General features: G+C 36.2%; 3 protein-coding genes across 3 annotated transcripts; 1 reads left to right on the top strand and 2 right to left on the bottom strand.

Annotated features, from left to right (window-relative positions):
* BDR25DRAFT_391714 (uncharacterized protein) lies at positions 1-473 on the bottom strand (the record flags this gene model as incomplete). The annotated part of the gene is made up of 2 exons (XM_033698166.1): positions 1-262; positions 391-473. The coding sequence occupies 2 exons, from the start codon at positions 471-473 to the stop codon at positions 103-105; spliced, it is 243 nt and encodes an 80-aa protein (XP_033551461.1). The 3' UTR covers positions 1-102.
* A 1,358-nt stretch (positions 474-1,831) lies between these two features.
* Positions 1,832-5,287, top strand: BDR25DRAFT_280032 (uncharacterized protein). Its single transcript, XM_033687789.1, has 4 exons — positions 1,832-2,167; positions 2,280-3,630; positions 3,681-5,001; positions 5,067-5,287. The coding sequence occupies exons 1-4, from the start codon at positions 2,136-2,138 to the stop codon at positions 5,108-5,110; spliced, it is 2,748 nt and encodes a 915-aa protein (XP_033551460.1). The 5' UTR covers positions 1,832-2,135; the 3' UTR covers positions 5,111-5,287.
* Positions 5,288-5,610: 323 nt separating this feature from the next.
* BDR25DRAFT_351158 (uncharacterized protein) lies at positions 5,611-6,609 on the bottom strand (the record flags this gene model as incomplete). Its single annotated transcript, XM_033694814.1, has 6 exons — positions 5,611-5,678; positions 5,745-5,856; positions 5,880-5,922; positions 5,959-6,271; positions 6,332-6,413; positions 6,598-6,609. 6 exons carry the CDS (start codon positions 6,607-6,609, stop codon positions 5,611-5,613), a joined length of 630 nt encoding a protein of 209 aa, XP_033551459.1.
* Positions 6,610-14,995: the final 8,386 nt, after the last annotated feature.

Here is a 14,995-nt window from a genome sequence, read left to right as displayed (position 1 = left end):
AAAAAGAAACATGTGCGTACAAGCTAGAGCGTAGCAACCGAGCTAACCTATCTCTAGCTGTATCGTGGGCGTGGTGAGGGTATGAGCATACTCTAACTGATCTTACCCTCCAAGATCAGAAGAGGGGTCGCGCACTGTCTCCACCGTCGACTTGACGGGGTATGTCGGCGTCTGTCGACCCGGAGTCGTGTGCGTGTGTAATGACAAAAAAAACTTAGGCGTGTGCGTATGCGTGTGCGTATGCGTGTGCGTGATACTCAAGCTTTCATGTCACTTGAGGAGTTTAATCTAATGTCACAGTCAGCATGCTTAAGCTACAAGCAAGAGGTGGTGTAACTCAACTAGATTAAACTAAGGAGCAGAGGAGCTGCTCTGCGAGTTTAAATATACATGTGTGCCCCCTGCCAAGGCGCTACTTGTAGCACTGGCGTGCTACTCGTTGCGCAAGCGAGGGAGCTGATGCCGCAGAGCATGTGAGGCGGTACACGCCGTCACAATGTCTTTATTTTAGATACTATACTTAGCTTTTATGTTAGCTACTAGGCAAAACTAGCCTTAGATAACTTTTAAATTTTTATAAAGCACTCTTTTATAATTATACTTATAATTAAACTTTATTATAAACTTAGAGTAGTGCTTAACCTATATACTAGGCTAGTTTAAGCTAACCTAGCCTAGATTACGCTTTACGCGTAAGAAATTAGCTATATTAGCTATAGCTATAAGCCTAGAGAGAAATCTGCGTGTAATAAGCTTAAGTATATACTTAATAACTACCTTTTTTTTAAGCTTAGTTAGATTCTTTAATTTAGGCTAGTATTTTGCTTTTAAAGGCTGTCTAGCGTGTTAATTACTTAGTATTATGTAAAAAAACATTATAGATAGCTATAGCGTGTTATAAAAAAAGTTTTAAGTTTTATTTAAAAGCTTAAAAAGTAAGCTGTATCTAACATTCTTTAGAAGATTTAATCTAGTGTTGTTATTAAGGCATTATGTAGATAGGTAGAGTGTGGTGGGGGCTTAGCAAAAGTGGCTGGCCAACCTGTGTGGCCGGCTAACCTGTTAGGTACGTTATAAACTTAAAGCTTTAACTTACTAATAATATTTAAGAAGAATTTATTAATATATTAAAAATTCTATTAAGATTATAATCTTCTATGTAATTTTAGTAAGGAAAAAAAAGATCTAAGGAACGCTAAGAAATTTCCTAATTTTTGCACATAATAGATTAGGTGAGTACGTGATCAAACTTTTTAGCAACTTTAAGAAGCGGCAATTTTCCTGGATCCGCATCCCTATCCCCACACCTGCAGCATTGGAATGTGTAATATCAACGTTTCTTTGACGTTCAAGTCGCGCGGAGACTTCCAGCACGGGGCTCCTTAGCATGAAGCCTCTAAATCAGCGTCAAATGTATCAAGGTCTTTTTTTGCCAACGTCCCTCATGTGCAGAAGCTGCTAGATACTCGAGCTCGAGCTGATTTCAGCTGGATGGGCCTCCAGCAGAACATCCGCAAATGGGGGCTTGCGGCATTTTGGTGGAGTCGATCACGGTGACAATTAAAGGACGCCCTAATTGGCTACGTGGGCGAACGCGAAATGCTCCTGCGGGGCGGATGTCCTGTCATCGGGGCAGAGAGCAGTGTGAGTTTAATGCCTTGCCAACACGTAAAGATGGTATGAGGAGCAATCCGTATGCAAACTCCGTGGATGTTGGTCCTCGTGAGACCTAATTCAATGTGGGGGGTACAAAACTACGTCATATGGCGGGGCAGCTTGTACTCAGGAATGTCCTTGAAGGCCCTTCTTGCTTCAAATGGTCCAAAGCAGCCCAAAACCAAGGAAATCCCCTAGATTGAGTGACAAGTCTGATCACTCTTTGAACTATGGTACATTGGCGGAATTAATTAGGCGGCCCACACACTCTTGCTCCTGCGCTCATTTTCAATTTTGCGGTGACGTGAGGTTAAATCGCGCCCAACCTTTACCTGCCTCGCGAAGTCACCACCACCGAATTTTCTTCCCCGTTACCTAATACACATTCACCAACCACTCCTCCCTTCCTTACTCTCTCATCCTCAAATTATATATACCTAGCGCTTATAGAAACACGACTCAGCGACGCGCTTTCCATCATGAACGGAGGAACGACCATCGTCGTCTCGCTGTAAGTCGCTACCCATGTCCGCCAGCCTCAAGAGCTTCCGCAGCAGCTGTTGCAGGGGCGGCGGTCTTTTTACTGAATTTCAGTTGGTAGAAACTGATTTCCCTCGGTATAGGTTTCTCCCCTACACGATTCATTTCGAGCATGAGTCCCCTCCTCCTCCACGTTCGAGTCTGCCTCGACGCACGCAAACCCAGGCGGACCGTAAAGACTCATCCTTCGACCTTAGTGGGCAGCAGCTAGCTAGCCTTCTCTCTGGAGCTGCTAAAGCTACACCCACGCCACCGAGGACGCCAGCTGCTACTGCTACTACTGCCGAATTCTTCACTCAGGTCCAGCCAAGCGCAGCCACCTACTTCCCGAGGCCCAACGACCCAAGAACTTTAGTTCGCAGTGACTCCCACATTCCAGAATGGAGCGGCAGCGGGCTTATCTTCAACCAACCGTCATCTACTACTGACCCTGGTCTACAAGAGACCATTCTCGAGGATCCTTCCGCTGCTCCAGCGGGAAGGGCAGGGCGGAACCTAGTACCACGAAGTAGGACCCATAACTCCAGAGACCAGAGCAAAGATGCACGCTGGGACAAACCGTGGGAACTTGTGCCTTCTCCTCAGGGCAATGGAGGGCTCAACAACGCCATCCGAGCTGCAATCAACACTGGATGTCTCAAGAATGTTTTGACCGTTGGGCTGATTGGGTTCCCCACTGACAAAGTCCCTGTCGAAAAGAGGGACGAGATTCATGAGAAGCTTGAGTCAGAGCATGATGTCCTCCCCGTCTTTGTCAGTGACAAGGATTATGCCGGACATTATGCTGGGTATTGCAAGACGATCCTGTGGCCCGTGTTCCACTACCAGATTCCTGACCACCCAAAGAGCAAGGCTTACAAGGACGATTCATGGAAGTTTTACAAGAATGTCAACCAGGCGTTTGCTAACAAGGTTATCGACAACTACAAGCGAGAAGATATCATCTGGATCCACGACTATCACCTGCTTCTCGTGCCTGGCATGATTAGAGCCAGACTTCCAGACGTTCAGATTGGCTTCTTCCTTCACGCTGCGTTTCCGTCCTCCGAGGTCTTCCGGTGTTTGGCATCTAGGAAGGAGCTACTAGAGGGAATGCTTGGCGCAAACCTAGTCGCCTTTCAAACGCATGAGTACGCACACCACTTCTTGCAAACATGTAGCCGAATTCTATCTGTAGAGGCCACCGAAGATGGCGTTCAGCTTGAAAACCACTTCGTCAATGTGTGGTCACTGCCGATTGGCGTTGATCCTAAAGATATGGCTATTGAACGCGAGAATCCGGAAGTCCACGAGTGGATTAAGTCAATGCAAGAGCGCTACAAGGGAAAGCGTCTTATTGTTGCCCGTGACAAGCTCGATTATATTCGTGGAGTGAGACAGAAGTTGCTAGCCTTTGAGCTGTTCCTCAACAAATACCCTGAGTGGAAAGACAAGGTGCCCTCTCCCAGACTCCTATGATGTCGCTACGATCTAACAAATAACAGGTGGTTCTGATTCAGGTTGCAACCTCCGACCAGGAGAACGCTGAGCTAGAGAAGGGTGTAAATGAGATCCTAAATCGAATTGACACTCAACACTCTAGTTTATACCACCAACCACTTGTCCTCCTGAAGCAGGATATTTCATTCTCACAATACGTAGCTCTTCTCACCGTCGCGGACGCCCTGATGATTACCTCTCTTCGCGAAGGTATGAACCTTACCTGCCACGAGTTCATTCTCTGCCAGGATGGAAGGGCCAGCGACAAGAAATACGGACCAGTTATCCTCAGCGAGTTCACTGGTAGTGCTTCAATATTTGAGGGCAACGAGCTCGCCGTAAATCCATGGGACTACCAGAATTGCTGCGAGGCGATCAAGATCGCGCTAGAGATGACAGAAGAGGAGAAAGAGCGACGATATCGCAGGATGCGAGATGTAGTAATGCAACATTCGGCTTCCTATTGGATGAAGAATCTCACCGCGCACCTCGCGAAAGTTCATGATGAGCACTACCGCCGCGACATGCTATCGATTCCTCGTCTATCGTACCCCAAAGTTAAAGACGAGTACGAACAATCAAAAACTCGTCTTTTCATTCTTGATTACGAGGGTACATTGACGTCATACGGACCTGCTAAAGACACTGTCTTGACTAGCCCAGATCGGGTCATCGACGCTCTCAATAGCCTCATTTTAGACAACAAGAACCTCGTGTATGTCATGAGCGGATGCACAATGAAAGAGATTGAGAGAACTCTCGGTACGGTCTCCAACCTCGGTCTGATCGCTGAGAATGGATGCTGTCTCCGTCTCCCAAATAGCGATGAGTGGATCGAATTCCCAGACAGTGAGAAGACCACAAAGTGGAAGGAAGCTGTGAAGAGCATCCTCCAATATTATCTGGAGCGAGTTGAAGGCAGTTCAGTCCAGGAGCGCCATTGCTCAATCATCTTCCACTACCAAAAGACTGACGATGATGGTGACGACGCCGCCGAAGCATCAGCCCGACGAGCAGGAGACTGTGCGAACCATATCAATGATGCCTGTCAGACCCAGCGCGTCAAGGCTGTCCCTACCAAGGATTCCGTCATCATTGAACCTGTGGAATACAACAAGAGCACCGCGGCCACGCACATCATGAAGAACCTCGACATGAAGAACCGCCCAGAGTTCCTGATGGTCGTCGGCAATGACCGCGATGATGAGGTGATCTTCCGATGGGCAAAGAACCTGAGTGAATCTGGTGAAGTCAAGAATGTCACCACTGTGAGTGTGGGAAATCGCAACACGGTCGCAATGACCACACTTACACAGGGTACTGTCGGTGAGCTTGCAGCCGCCATTTCCCCTATCTATTCTTCTTTTTCGGGCATTTCTAACAAGATACAGGCCTCCTTAACATTCTGGGTAGGCTCGCAAAGCGCTCTGCATAGTGGCGGCAGTATTCTTCCCACAGCCTTTCTCCTTCGGATCACAAGTGTATATATATTCTAGGGCCCAAGTCCTTTCCCTTCTACTTTAAGTTCAATTTGGTACTATACCACTGGGTTCAAATGAATACACAGGCATACTACATAGTAGCAATGATGGAGGTAAGAGGGTTCGGTTAGTACATAGGTTCAGAACAATATCCTATTAAAAATCCCGAAATGTCACATTAATTGTGAAGCCACGCCGGGTCTTCGAATATTAACCAAGGTAAATATTAGGAAGATTATGGTAAGTCAACGGGCCACAGTGACTCCCGAGCTGTAGTAGGTGCATCCTCGTGATTGCAATGAGTTTCCCAATAATAATATCTTAAACCGCTGTCTGATAGTTGTTAATGATGGGCATTAAGCTTTGAAGGGTTTGTTGTATTCTAATAATAAGAAAAAGAACGTCTGTGCTAAGACATGGGGAATAAAGAACTCTACAGTAGAATATGTGCGAATTAGGGAAAGGGAGGCTTGATACCTTTCCAGATGGTACGTTCAATTACCACTAGAACTCGTTCCGGAACTGGTGGGAAGTTGTTAGATATTTACTAGGTTGACCTGATTATAAAATAGTTTAAGACTTACGCACAATAAATATCAAGGTTAGTTGAAAAGTCACACTTCATAGAGAGACTGCGAAGATTTCCTACGGTTATAAGATTCTTCCCAAAGCGAGTTGAATCTTTCGCCCCATCGCTGGGCTTCATTTCTTATCCTTGTCTACCCATTGCGAGATGAACTTAAACGTCGGATTCCATGTCAGAATCCTACGGCGTTAGTATGAAATCAAACCTACCACGAACGCATCCCTTGTTTCCCACGTCTTAATAGGACTGATAATTCGTTTTGTGTGTCGAGCGCCAGCGGTTGCTTGACCTACATCGTCGGGAGTAGCTATTATGAGAAGCCGACAGTTCCGAAGTCCTGACATTTTGCTAATAACATTTCCCACATCTTTCCATTCGTATGACCGCAGCTTATGGGAGTCTGGTGCGTTCACAGTTAAGGCCTTGATGGAAGGTAGGCGTGTTGAGGGGATCGAGAGCGCAAATTTGATAAGGTCGTCTGAAAGGCAGAAGTTGAAGTTGTTGAAGGAGTAGAAGATGTTAATGGTTTCTGTGTATCCGTGTATCATTGATTAGCTTATTCTTACCTCCCCTACATACATCATATTACCCCAGTGTGTCCAACCGTTAGTTACGGAGCCTTTTGGAGGCTGTATAGTACAGTTACGGAAGAGTCGGCTGTTACTAACTAACTGTACGGAGGACATGACGTCAGTGTACGGTTAGGATACAGTAACTGAAGTATATTAAAGTATTATAAAGTAATTGCGCTGAAGCTAAAGACTATACCTAATTAGAAAGTTGTGATACCCCTTATAAGATCTACAGTTGTTAATCTTACTGTTTTAATGTACTCTGTAAGCTTAGTTAGCTCACTAGTAACAACATTGTTACGTACCTAATTCTTCTACAGTTAAAGAGCCTCTATTGTTAACGCTAATAGTTAATTCCTCCTTATTGTAATAGTCTTCTTAGCCTATAAGAAGCACTGCTCGCACTTACACAAGGTTGCTAGGATTAATAGGAAATAGATATTATAATAGCGCAGTTAGAGAAGTAGAGAGAGTATTAAGAAGATTAAGTTAATTCTAGGCAATAAGACCTTAACATCTAGCTAAGGTTAATTGTCGCAACAACTAATCACATACAACCACCCAGTCAACAAGCGCCTGCGCTAGAGCACCCTCCTGCCACAGCGAATAAGCTACCTGCCGCCTTGCTCCTGCTACCTCTGCTGCTGCTATAAAGGGATTTAAGGGCCTCTAAGGGCTATCTAGCAGTACGCTAATGTTAGCATTAATCTTATAAACTACTTTAAGATGCCTTACTATATAGACGTTGCTATTAACAAGTCTAGCTGCCTTTTAAATACTAGCTTTATAGTAAGCTTAATAGAGCCACAGCTACTTCTTTTTACCTACCTTAGTAACATGCTGCAGATCTGCACTGTATCTCTACATAAATAACACCTTCTAACGCCTAAGAAGTTGCAACTTGTGCTTTATGTAATATCTTAGCTACTCTGCGCTTAATTTAACGCAAGAACACTATATATTATTCTAGTTAATCTTTAAGGTAATTTTAATGTTACAGTAAAGATTATTTAGGTGCTCCTTAGCCTAGGTATCTTACATATGCTTTAAAGGGGTTGCTTTACGCAAGGACAGTGTAGATAGACTAGGTAAGGCTATACAGGCCTTCTCTAAGTGTTAGGATAAGGCAGCATAATATATCTAGGTAGCAGAACAGCTAGATAAGGCATGTAAGGATAAGGCTTATAAAGATAAGGCCTATAAGAATAGGGCCTACAAAGTAGTAACACGCTAAGATAACTGTGTTATTAATTAAGATAAAAATTAAGACATTATAATAGGTAAAAGAATAAAGTAGATAGCATAGTTACTAAATATATTAAAAGATTACTAACAAAACAGGCAGTAACAGCATTCTCTGCATTAATCTCTAAACATAAGCTCTCTAGCTCTTACTAACCTGCCTTTAACTGCCTAAAACTATTAAAATTTTATATAACTACTGTAAACAGTTAGTACAGCAGCCTTATGTATAGTACAGTATACTAAGTAGATGCCCTGTACGTACGTGCGTGACCAAAATCAGTGTACTGCAGTACTGTACTATTAGGTGTACTAACGGTTGGACACACTGTATTACCCTAATAGAAGAGAAGGTGCCTAGGACTCACATCAGGGTTGCCACGTTTTAGTAATAGTAATTACTATTTCTATAAATAGATATTTTATAAAAAAAGATTTAAAGTAGTAAAAATAATAATTATAATAATATATAATAAAACTATTTAATATAGATATTTACTTTACTAAAGCTATTTTACTTATTAAAGTTACTGTTAAATAGGCTCTTTTAGCTAGCTGCTTATAGTATAAGCACTTAAGTAGCAAGAGTAAGAGTAGTGTACAGTATGCACAGCGTACAAAGTAGGTAGTAGGGTAGAGGCAACATGTTTCTAGTTCTGTTGCTCTGTCTTTTCCTCTATACAGAGGAAAAGGGGAATATCTAGATGTTTACACAAAGGTTTATATATAACATAGAACACAAGCAAGTTAGTAGCCTTACTAACTTTCTCTACCTTTAAAACAACCCAACTTAACAACGCATTAAAATACTATAAAAATGTAGGTATCTAAGATAAAGTAGCGTCTACAGTATTCTTTTTATATGTGTAAGAATTATAACTAGGCTCCCTACAGCAACTACAACGCGCAAGAGCCTGTTAACTTTGCCCTAATGCTAATGCATTCTGCTGCCTACTTTGCTCTGCTAGCTGCTATGTGTCTCTTTAAGCAACTATATCTGCACCTTCTTTAATTGTTATATTCTTGTGCCTTTAGATCTGCCTTTTTTTTACACGCTCTTTACTTTATTGCAGCCTTATTAGCTTTCTAAAGGGCAGAGACCTAATTACATAGCAGTAGAGCTAAATGCATTACTATTTTAGCGCCTTTAGTAAGATAATCTAGCAACTAAAGCATCTATATAAGAGATAAGTTTTAATGCTGTTAAATTCTTATATAAAGTAAAGTTAACTACGCCTTAAGTTTATATATGTTACTTAGTATTTACAACACCTAAAGAGTCTCTAGTTAAGGTAGTAGTAGTAGTAAAAGCGTATAAATAACTACATTAAGCTTTAATAGTACTGCTTTTAGCGCAAGTAGGACTAGCTCTACACTTCTAAAACATATGTAAATATTCTCTAGTGTAAAGGCTTTCTAAAAAGCTGCTCTAAAAGAAGGCAGAAATTTAAGCTTAGTAATATGCTTTATATAGTAGTAGACTAAGCTATTAATTCTATTTTTATATATATACTTTAATAGTAAAAAGCAGCTAACATTAAGCAGCTAAAAAAGATGTAATAAATATAGAGGTATATAAAGCGTGTAGATATTATTCTCTCTGCAGAGGTTTTTAAACATAGCTAAGTAATAGCTTATATAACTATCTAGGACTTGAAGTTAGCGTACGCCTACTATCTTATTCTTAGTATACTTAATAAAGTGCCTTAGCTAGGTAACTTTAAGATTATTATTAGTCTATTTATTTTTACTTACACTAATCTTCTAGTTGCCTAAGATATCCTAATCCTCAGGGTTGCTACTTTATAGTAATTACTAACGTACTTCATAGGCGAGTCGCTCACACACCCGAGTCGCTCACTTTTGCCAAGACCCCACCCCAACAAACTCTATTATAGCCTATAACAACCCGCTCTAGCACTATATAGTACAGTATAGCCTAGAATATTATTTAGATACTACTTCTGCCTCTTGCTTACACATTTGCGCGTTATGCCTAGTCTAATTGCACTATCTGCAGCGCCTTTAGGATAGCTTACCTACTTTAGCTTACACCTGCTTCTTTGCCTTCTTCCTGTTACTGCGCGCTCTAAACTCCTTTAGAGCTGTTAAGCGCAGGCCTTTCTAAATTATTAAGGTCCTTTCTGCCTTAATCTGCTTTCTTTTATATAATTTATGTTATGTAGCAGCCTTATTAGCTGCTTAAAGCTTAGTAATTTCCTATTACGCTAACACTAGCTTATACATAATTATTACTGCCCCTTTTAAGACCTTTTTAAACACCTTAACTATAAAAGTTAGTAAACTATTTATATACTTCTAAATCTTTATCTTTATAAGCATTAATTATAACCTAAGTTCTAAAGTATTACTTAGAGTTTATAACTGCTAAGGCTTATTATATATAAGTAGTAGTAGTAATAAAGTGCGCAACTTTACATTAAGGCTTATTATAACCTATTATAAGTTAAAAGGAACTAATCTAGCGCTTTAAAACCCTCTTTAGATATTACTAGAAGTAATTATAGCATTATAAGCTGCTTTAAAGCATAGCAGGAACTTTATCTTTATAATATAAGTAATTTAGTTGCGCATAAGGTTTTTAGCTTAGCGCTTATACACCTTTTTTAAAAAAGTAAAACAACTTACATTAAGTAGCTATAAAAAGTGCAATAAGTAAAAAAGTATATAAATAGTAATAATCTTATTATTTTTATAGTATTACTAAAAATAAAGTAAGTTATAGCTCTTATAGCTGTTAATAACTAGCAGACAGTAGCTGCTAACAGTACACTTCTTTATATGCATATTAAAGTGCTTTAACTAGTCTAGACTAAGCTAATTAGTAGTCTAGCTGTGCTTAGATTATAATAACTTAATTTTAAAGTAAATTTTCTTTCTTATACTAGTTTAAAAAGTAGTTGCTACCCTAGAAAATAATAAAAGGTAGAATAGCCTACTTTTTAGCATTAATGCCCTAGATAGCTGTTGTCTACTTCTAGTTACCTAGCTAGACTGCTTTTAGCTGTCCTTGTCTTTCTAAACCTGTAATAACTGCTCTAGTAGATATTTAGCCTATTATAAACCCTATCTTATTAAAGTTGTACATGTTGTTATTCTAGATGCTATACTTAGCTTTAATATTCTTTATAAGGTTAAACTAGCTTTAAATTACTATAAGATTTTTATAATAAGCTTTTTTATAGTTATACTTATGCTTAAACTTTACTTTAAGCTTTAGGTAATGCTTAATAAATATATTAAGCTAGTTTATGCTAATATAGCCTATATTATGCTTAGTGTGTAAAGAATTAGCTATATTAGCTATAGCTACTAGCTAGGGGGGAAATTCTTGCGCATCTAGCTTAAGTATGTGCTAAATAATTACCTGCTTCTTATTATTATCTAGCTTTTATAAGTTAGCTATATAATTAGCTTAAAAAGGTTATCTAGCGTGTTAGTTACTTATTATCTTTTAAAAGACCCTGTAGATAGCTGTAGCGCGTTAGTTAAAAAGTGTTATGTTTTATTTAAAAGCCTAAAGTGTAAGCTGCATCTAACATTCTTTTAACACATTTAAGTAGTGTTGTTAGGAATGCATTAGTGTAGGAAGAGTAGTGTAGTAGGGTCTTAGCAAAAGTAAGTAACTTAGGTGTGTAAGCAACTCGCCTATGAAGTACGTTATTTTGAAAATAGTAATTACTATGTTTTTAAAAACGTTATTATTCCTTAATTACATAAGCTATAATTCTAAAAATTAATATATAGATGCTAAGTAAACTAGTCTATAAATCTATAAATTTAAATTCTAAAAATTATATTTAATACATTTATAATAAATAAAAAAGAGAGAAAAAAAAGAAGAGAAAAATAGTAATTACTATTACTATTACTATATCTGCTTTTTTTCTCTTTTTTTCTTTATTACTAGGGATACAAATTTATATAGTAGAATCTAATCTTATAGATCTATACTTTAGTATACCTAGTATCTAAGTTTAGGTTTTTAGAATATTAGCTAATGTAATTAAGCTGTTATAGACTTTTTTAAAAAAATAGTAATTACTATTTTAGAATAGTAATTACTATAAAAGTGGCAACCCTGCTAATCCTTATACTAGGCAGATAGGTAGTACTAGGCCTTAAAGATAATGTATAGTAAGACAGCCTACTTTATAGCATTAATTCCCTAAATAACTATAACCTACTTATAATTACCTAGTTATACTACCTTAGGCTAATAACATTTTTCTAAGCTAGTAATAACTATTTAAGATATTATCTAGCCTATTATAAAGCTAGCTTTATTAAAGTTAAAGGTATTTTTATCTAAGATCTTATAGGTAGCCTGCGTACACTGTATAAGCTTAAACTAGGTCTATATTATCCTAGAATCCTTGCATAGAGCTTACTGCTAGTTATATAGTTAATTAAAACATATAGTAAGGCTATCTATATGCTTAATAAAGTTTAGCAGCTAGTTTTTTCTACTAGCTAAGCACTATGTGCAGTAAGTAGATTATTAGCTATAACTTACACAGCGTTTAGGCTAGGCAAGAATCCTTATAAATTAAGGTTAAGTATATGTTTAATAATTAACTTCTTTTTTAGCTTAGTAAGCTTTTTTAAGTTAAGCTAGTAATTGCGTTGTGTAGGTTAACTAGCGCATTAGTTATTTAGAGTTAATTAGAGCATGTTAAACGTAGCTGTAGCATAATTTACACTTTTAATTTGCGCGCAATTAAGGGCTTAGATAGTAAAAATAATACCTACTTTATTTAAACATAATTAAGAAGTAGTTAGTTAAGTAGTAGTAGTTAATAGTTAACGCGTTGCGCAAAGTTAGTAAGGCTACTAACTTGCTTATGTTACCGACTTGCTTGTGTTCCATGTTAAGCATTATATAACATAACTATGTAATCCTTTTTATGCACAATAACTAGTATCTAGACTATAACACTACTACTATGTATAGATACTAGCAACTTTTTATTTTTATCTAAAAGGTTGCCTTTTATACTAGTTACTTTTCTTCTGTCTATGTAAGTCTATCTAATTCTATTTTGCTTATACTTTACTTTATTTATTATAACTTGTCTTTGTAATGCTATATATTAAAATAAGCTAGTTATACTTTATAAATAGCTTTATAAATAATATAAAGTATTTAAGCTATTATTATTTAGCCTTATACCCTTATTTTATAAATGTTTAGTAGTGTATAGGCTGTTTTATGTAAGATTTTATAACAAAATAGTGTAAGATCTTTATGTAAAAAAGTGTATAAAAAAGTATATATAATAAAGTTTTCTTTTCTTCTTTTTACCTTCTCTTTTTTAGCTCTAACTTTATAAACTCTACTATATAATCCTCTAGCTTTTTTTTATATAGCGCTAATAGTAACAGGTTCTTCTACACCTACATATATACATATAATGTCTTCTTAGCCCTTCTCTTTTAATACTATTAGCGTGGGGGTCTTTAACATTCTTATGTAGCCTAATAGCCTAGGGCGCATCTATGTTACTTTTCTAACTAGTTCTGCTACTAATTAGCAGTTTATATAGTATTTTTATATAAATATATAACTTTTTTTACTTTTATACTTTTTTTTATACTAAAAGCTAATATAAATAGGCTAAAAAGTAGCATGTAATAGCTTTACTACTATATAATATTAATATTATTCTGCCTACTAGCACTAACTTATAGCTATAGGCAGCTAAAGTTGTGTAGTATAAAAGGTACTTTTATATAGTTTTAGTCTAGAGTTATAGTTAAGTTTTAGTAACTTTATATTTTTATTAAGTGTTATATACTTTTTATTAAGTGTTATATACTAGCTAACTTCTAAGCTAATGCCTACACTTTATGCGTATAGTAGAGCTGTAGCCTACACTATAACTACTACACATAAGAAGTAGTGTGTTCTTAGAGAGGAGACTAGTAGTTAGTTTTTTTTTATATACTAGCTAAATAAAATTTTTTATATGTTCTTTTCTTTTAATCTTATACTAAAGTAAAGAAAATAAGTGCATATAATAAAAAAATAAAAAAATAAACTTTATATCAAAGTGTTATTAGTTTAGTTAGTCTAAAGTATCTTTACATATAAAATCTAGCTAGTCTATAAATGATTTTATTTAGACAAAGAAGTAGTTAGTTAAGACTAATAGTTAAAAGGCTTAATTTAGTGTTTTTTATACATATATTTATAAAGTTATTTTTTAAGATATTAAACACTTATTAAAAAGTGCATGTATATGTTTAACTTTTTTTACTACTTAATATGCTTTTATAAGTATTTACTTATAAGTAGCCTTAATAATCTTTATATAAGCTTAAAAATCCTTTAAGGTAAAGTTTATACTAAAGTTATACATAATATAGTCTAAGAGTCTCTAATAAGTATTAATCTAGCATTTACACAGTGCGTTCTAGGTATCTTGTGCAGACATAGATTTTAGGAATGTAGTAGCCTAAAATAATATATTTATGTTAATAATATATAAAACATCTTTATTAGTAATTTATATAATATTAATAATAACTTTATAGTTAAAGTAAGTGTTATTTTTAATTATAAACTTAAATTTTTATAGTGTCTAGTTATATAATTAATAAAAGTAGTAAAACTTTTTAATCTTTTCTAACACAGCAGCATTAATGTTATAGCTAGCGCTAGTTAGCATCTTCTAGAGTCTCTCTGTATAAGAGTGTCTAAACTAGTAGTAGAGGCAGTAGAGTTCTAATTTAGTAAAAAAGAACATAAATTTTTCTTTACTAATATTAAAAAATAATAGTTAATTTATTTTTATATAATAAAAATTGTAGTTTTGTTTTTATATATAATAACATTTAAAATATTATTAAAGTATGCTTTAAGTTAGTTAGCATTTACTAATAATAGTAAAAATAGTATTAAAGGTTTTAAAATATAGTATATAACTAGACTAATTAAGTTTTAGATTTATATAATACTAATTAATTTTTTTAAAGTCTAGCTTTTAAAGCTAATATCTATTTAGCTAAGTATTTAATTAATTTTTATACATAGGTTTTTTTATATATACACCTTAAGCTAGAACTTACTAATAGTAGAGATTTTTACTACGCCTATGTCTTCTAGTTTACCTTAGTATACTATATAGTATTAGTTATTAAAAATAAACTGCTTAGTATACTTTTTAAGTGTAATGCTATAAATGTCCTCTTCTATTACATAGTGTAAGTAAGTAGTAGCGTACTTCACAGGCGAGTTGCTTACACACCTAAGTCGCTTACTTTTGCTAAGACCACACACTAACAAACTCTATTATAGCCTATAACAACCTGCTCTAGCACTATATAGTATAGTACAGCCTAGAATATTATTTAGATACTACTTCTACTTCTTACTTACACACAGGGTTGCTACTTTTATAGTAATTACTATTTTT

This window comes from Lindgomyces ingoldianus (genome assembly GCF_010093535.1).
Source record: "Lindgomyces ingoldianus strain ATCC 200398 unplaced genomic scaffold BDR25scaffold_6, whole genome shotgun sequence".
NCBI lineage: Eukaryota > Fungi > Ascomycota > Dothideomycetes > Pleosporales > Lindgomycetaceae > Lindgomyces > Lindgomyces ingoldianus.
This window is presented reverse-complemented; position numbering and strand designations above follow the sequence as displayed.

Bases quoted from the DNA above. Each gene is read 5' to 3' on its own strand.
- BDR25DRAFT_280032 (XM_033687789.1), top strand. From the start codon at position 2,136: ATGAACGGAGGAACGACCATCGTCGTCTCGCT. The intron at 2,168-2,279 runs GTAAGTCGCTAC...CCCTCGGTATAG, and splicing joins ACGACCATCGTCGTCTCGCT to GTTTCTCCCCTACACGATTC. The intron at 5,002-5,066 runs GTGAGCTTGCAG...AACAAGATACAG, and splicing joins ACTTACACAGGGTACTGTCG to GCCTCCTTAACATTCTGGGT.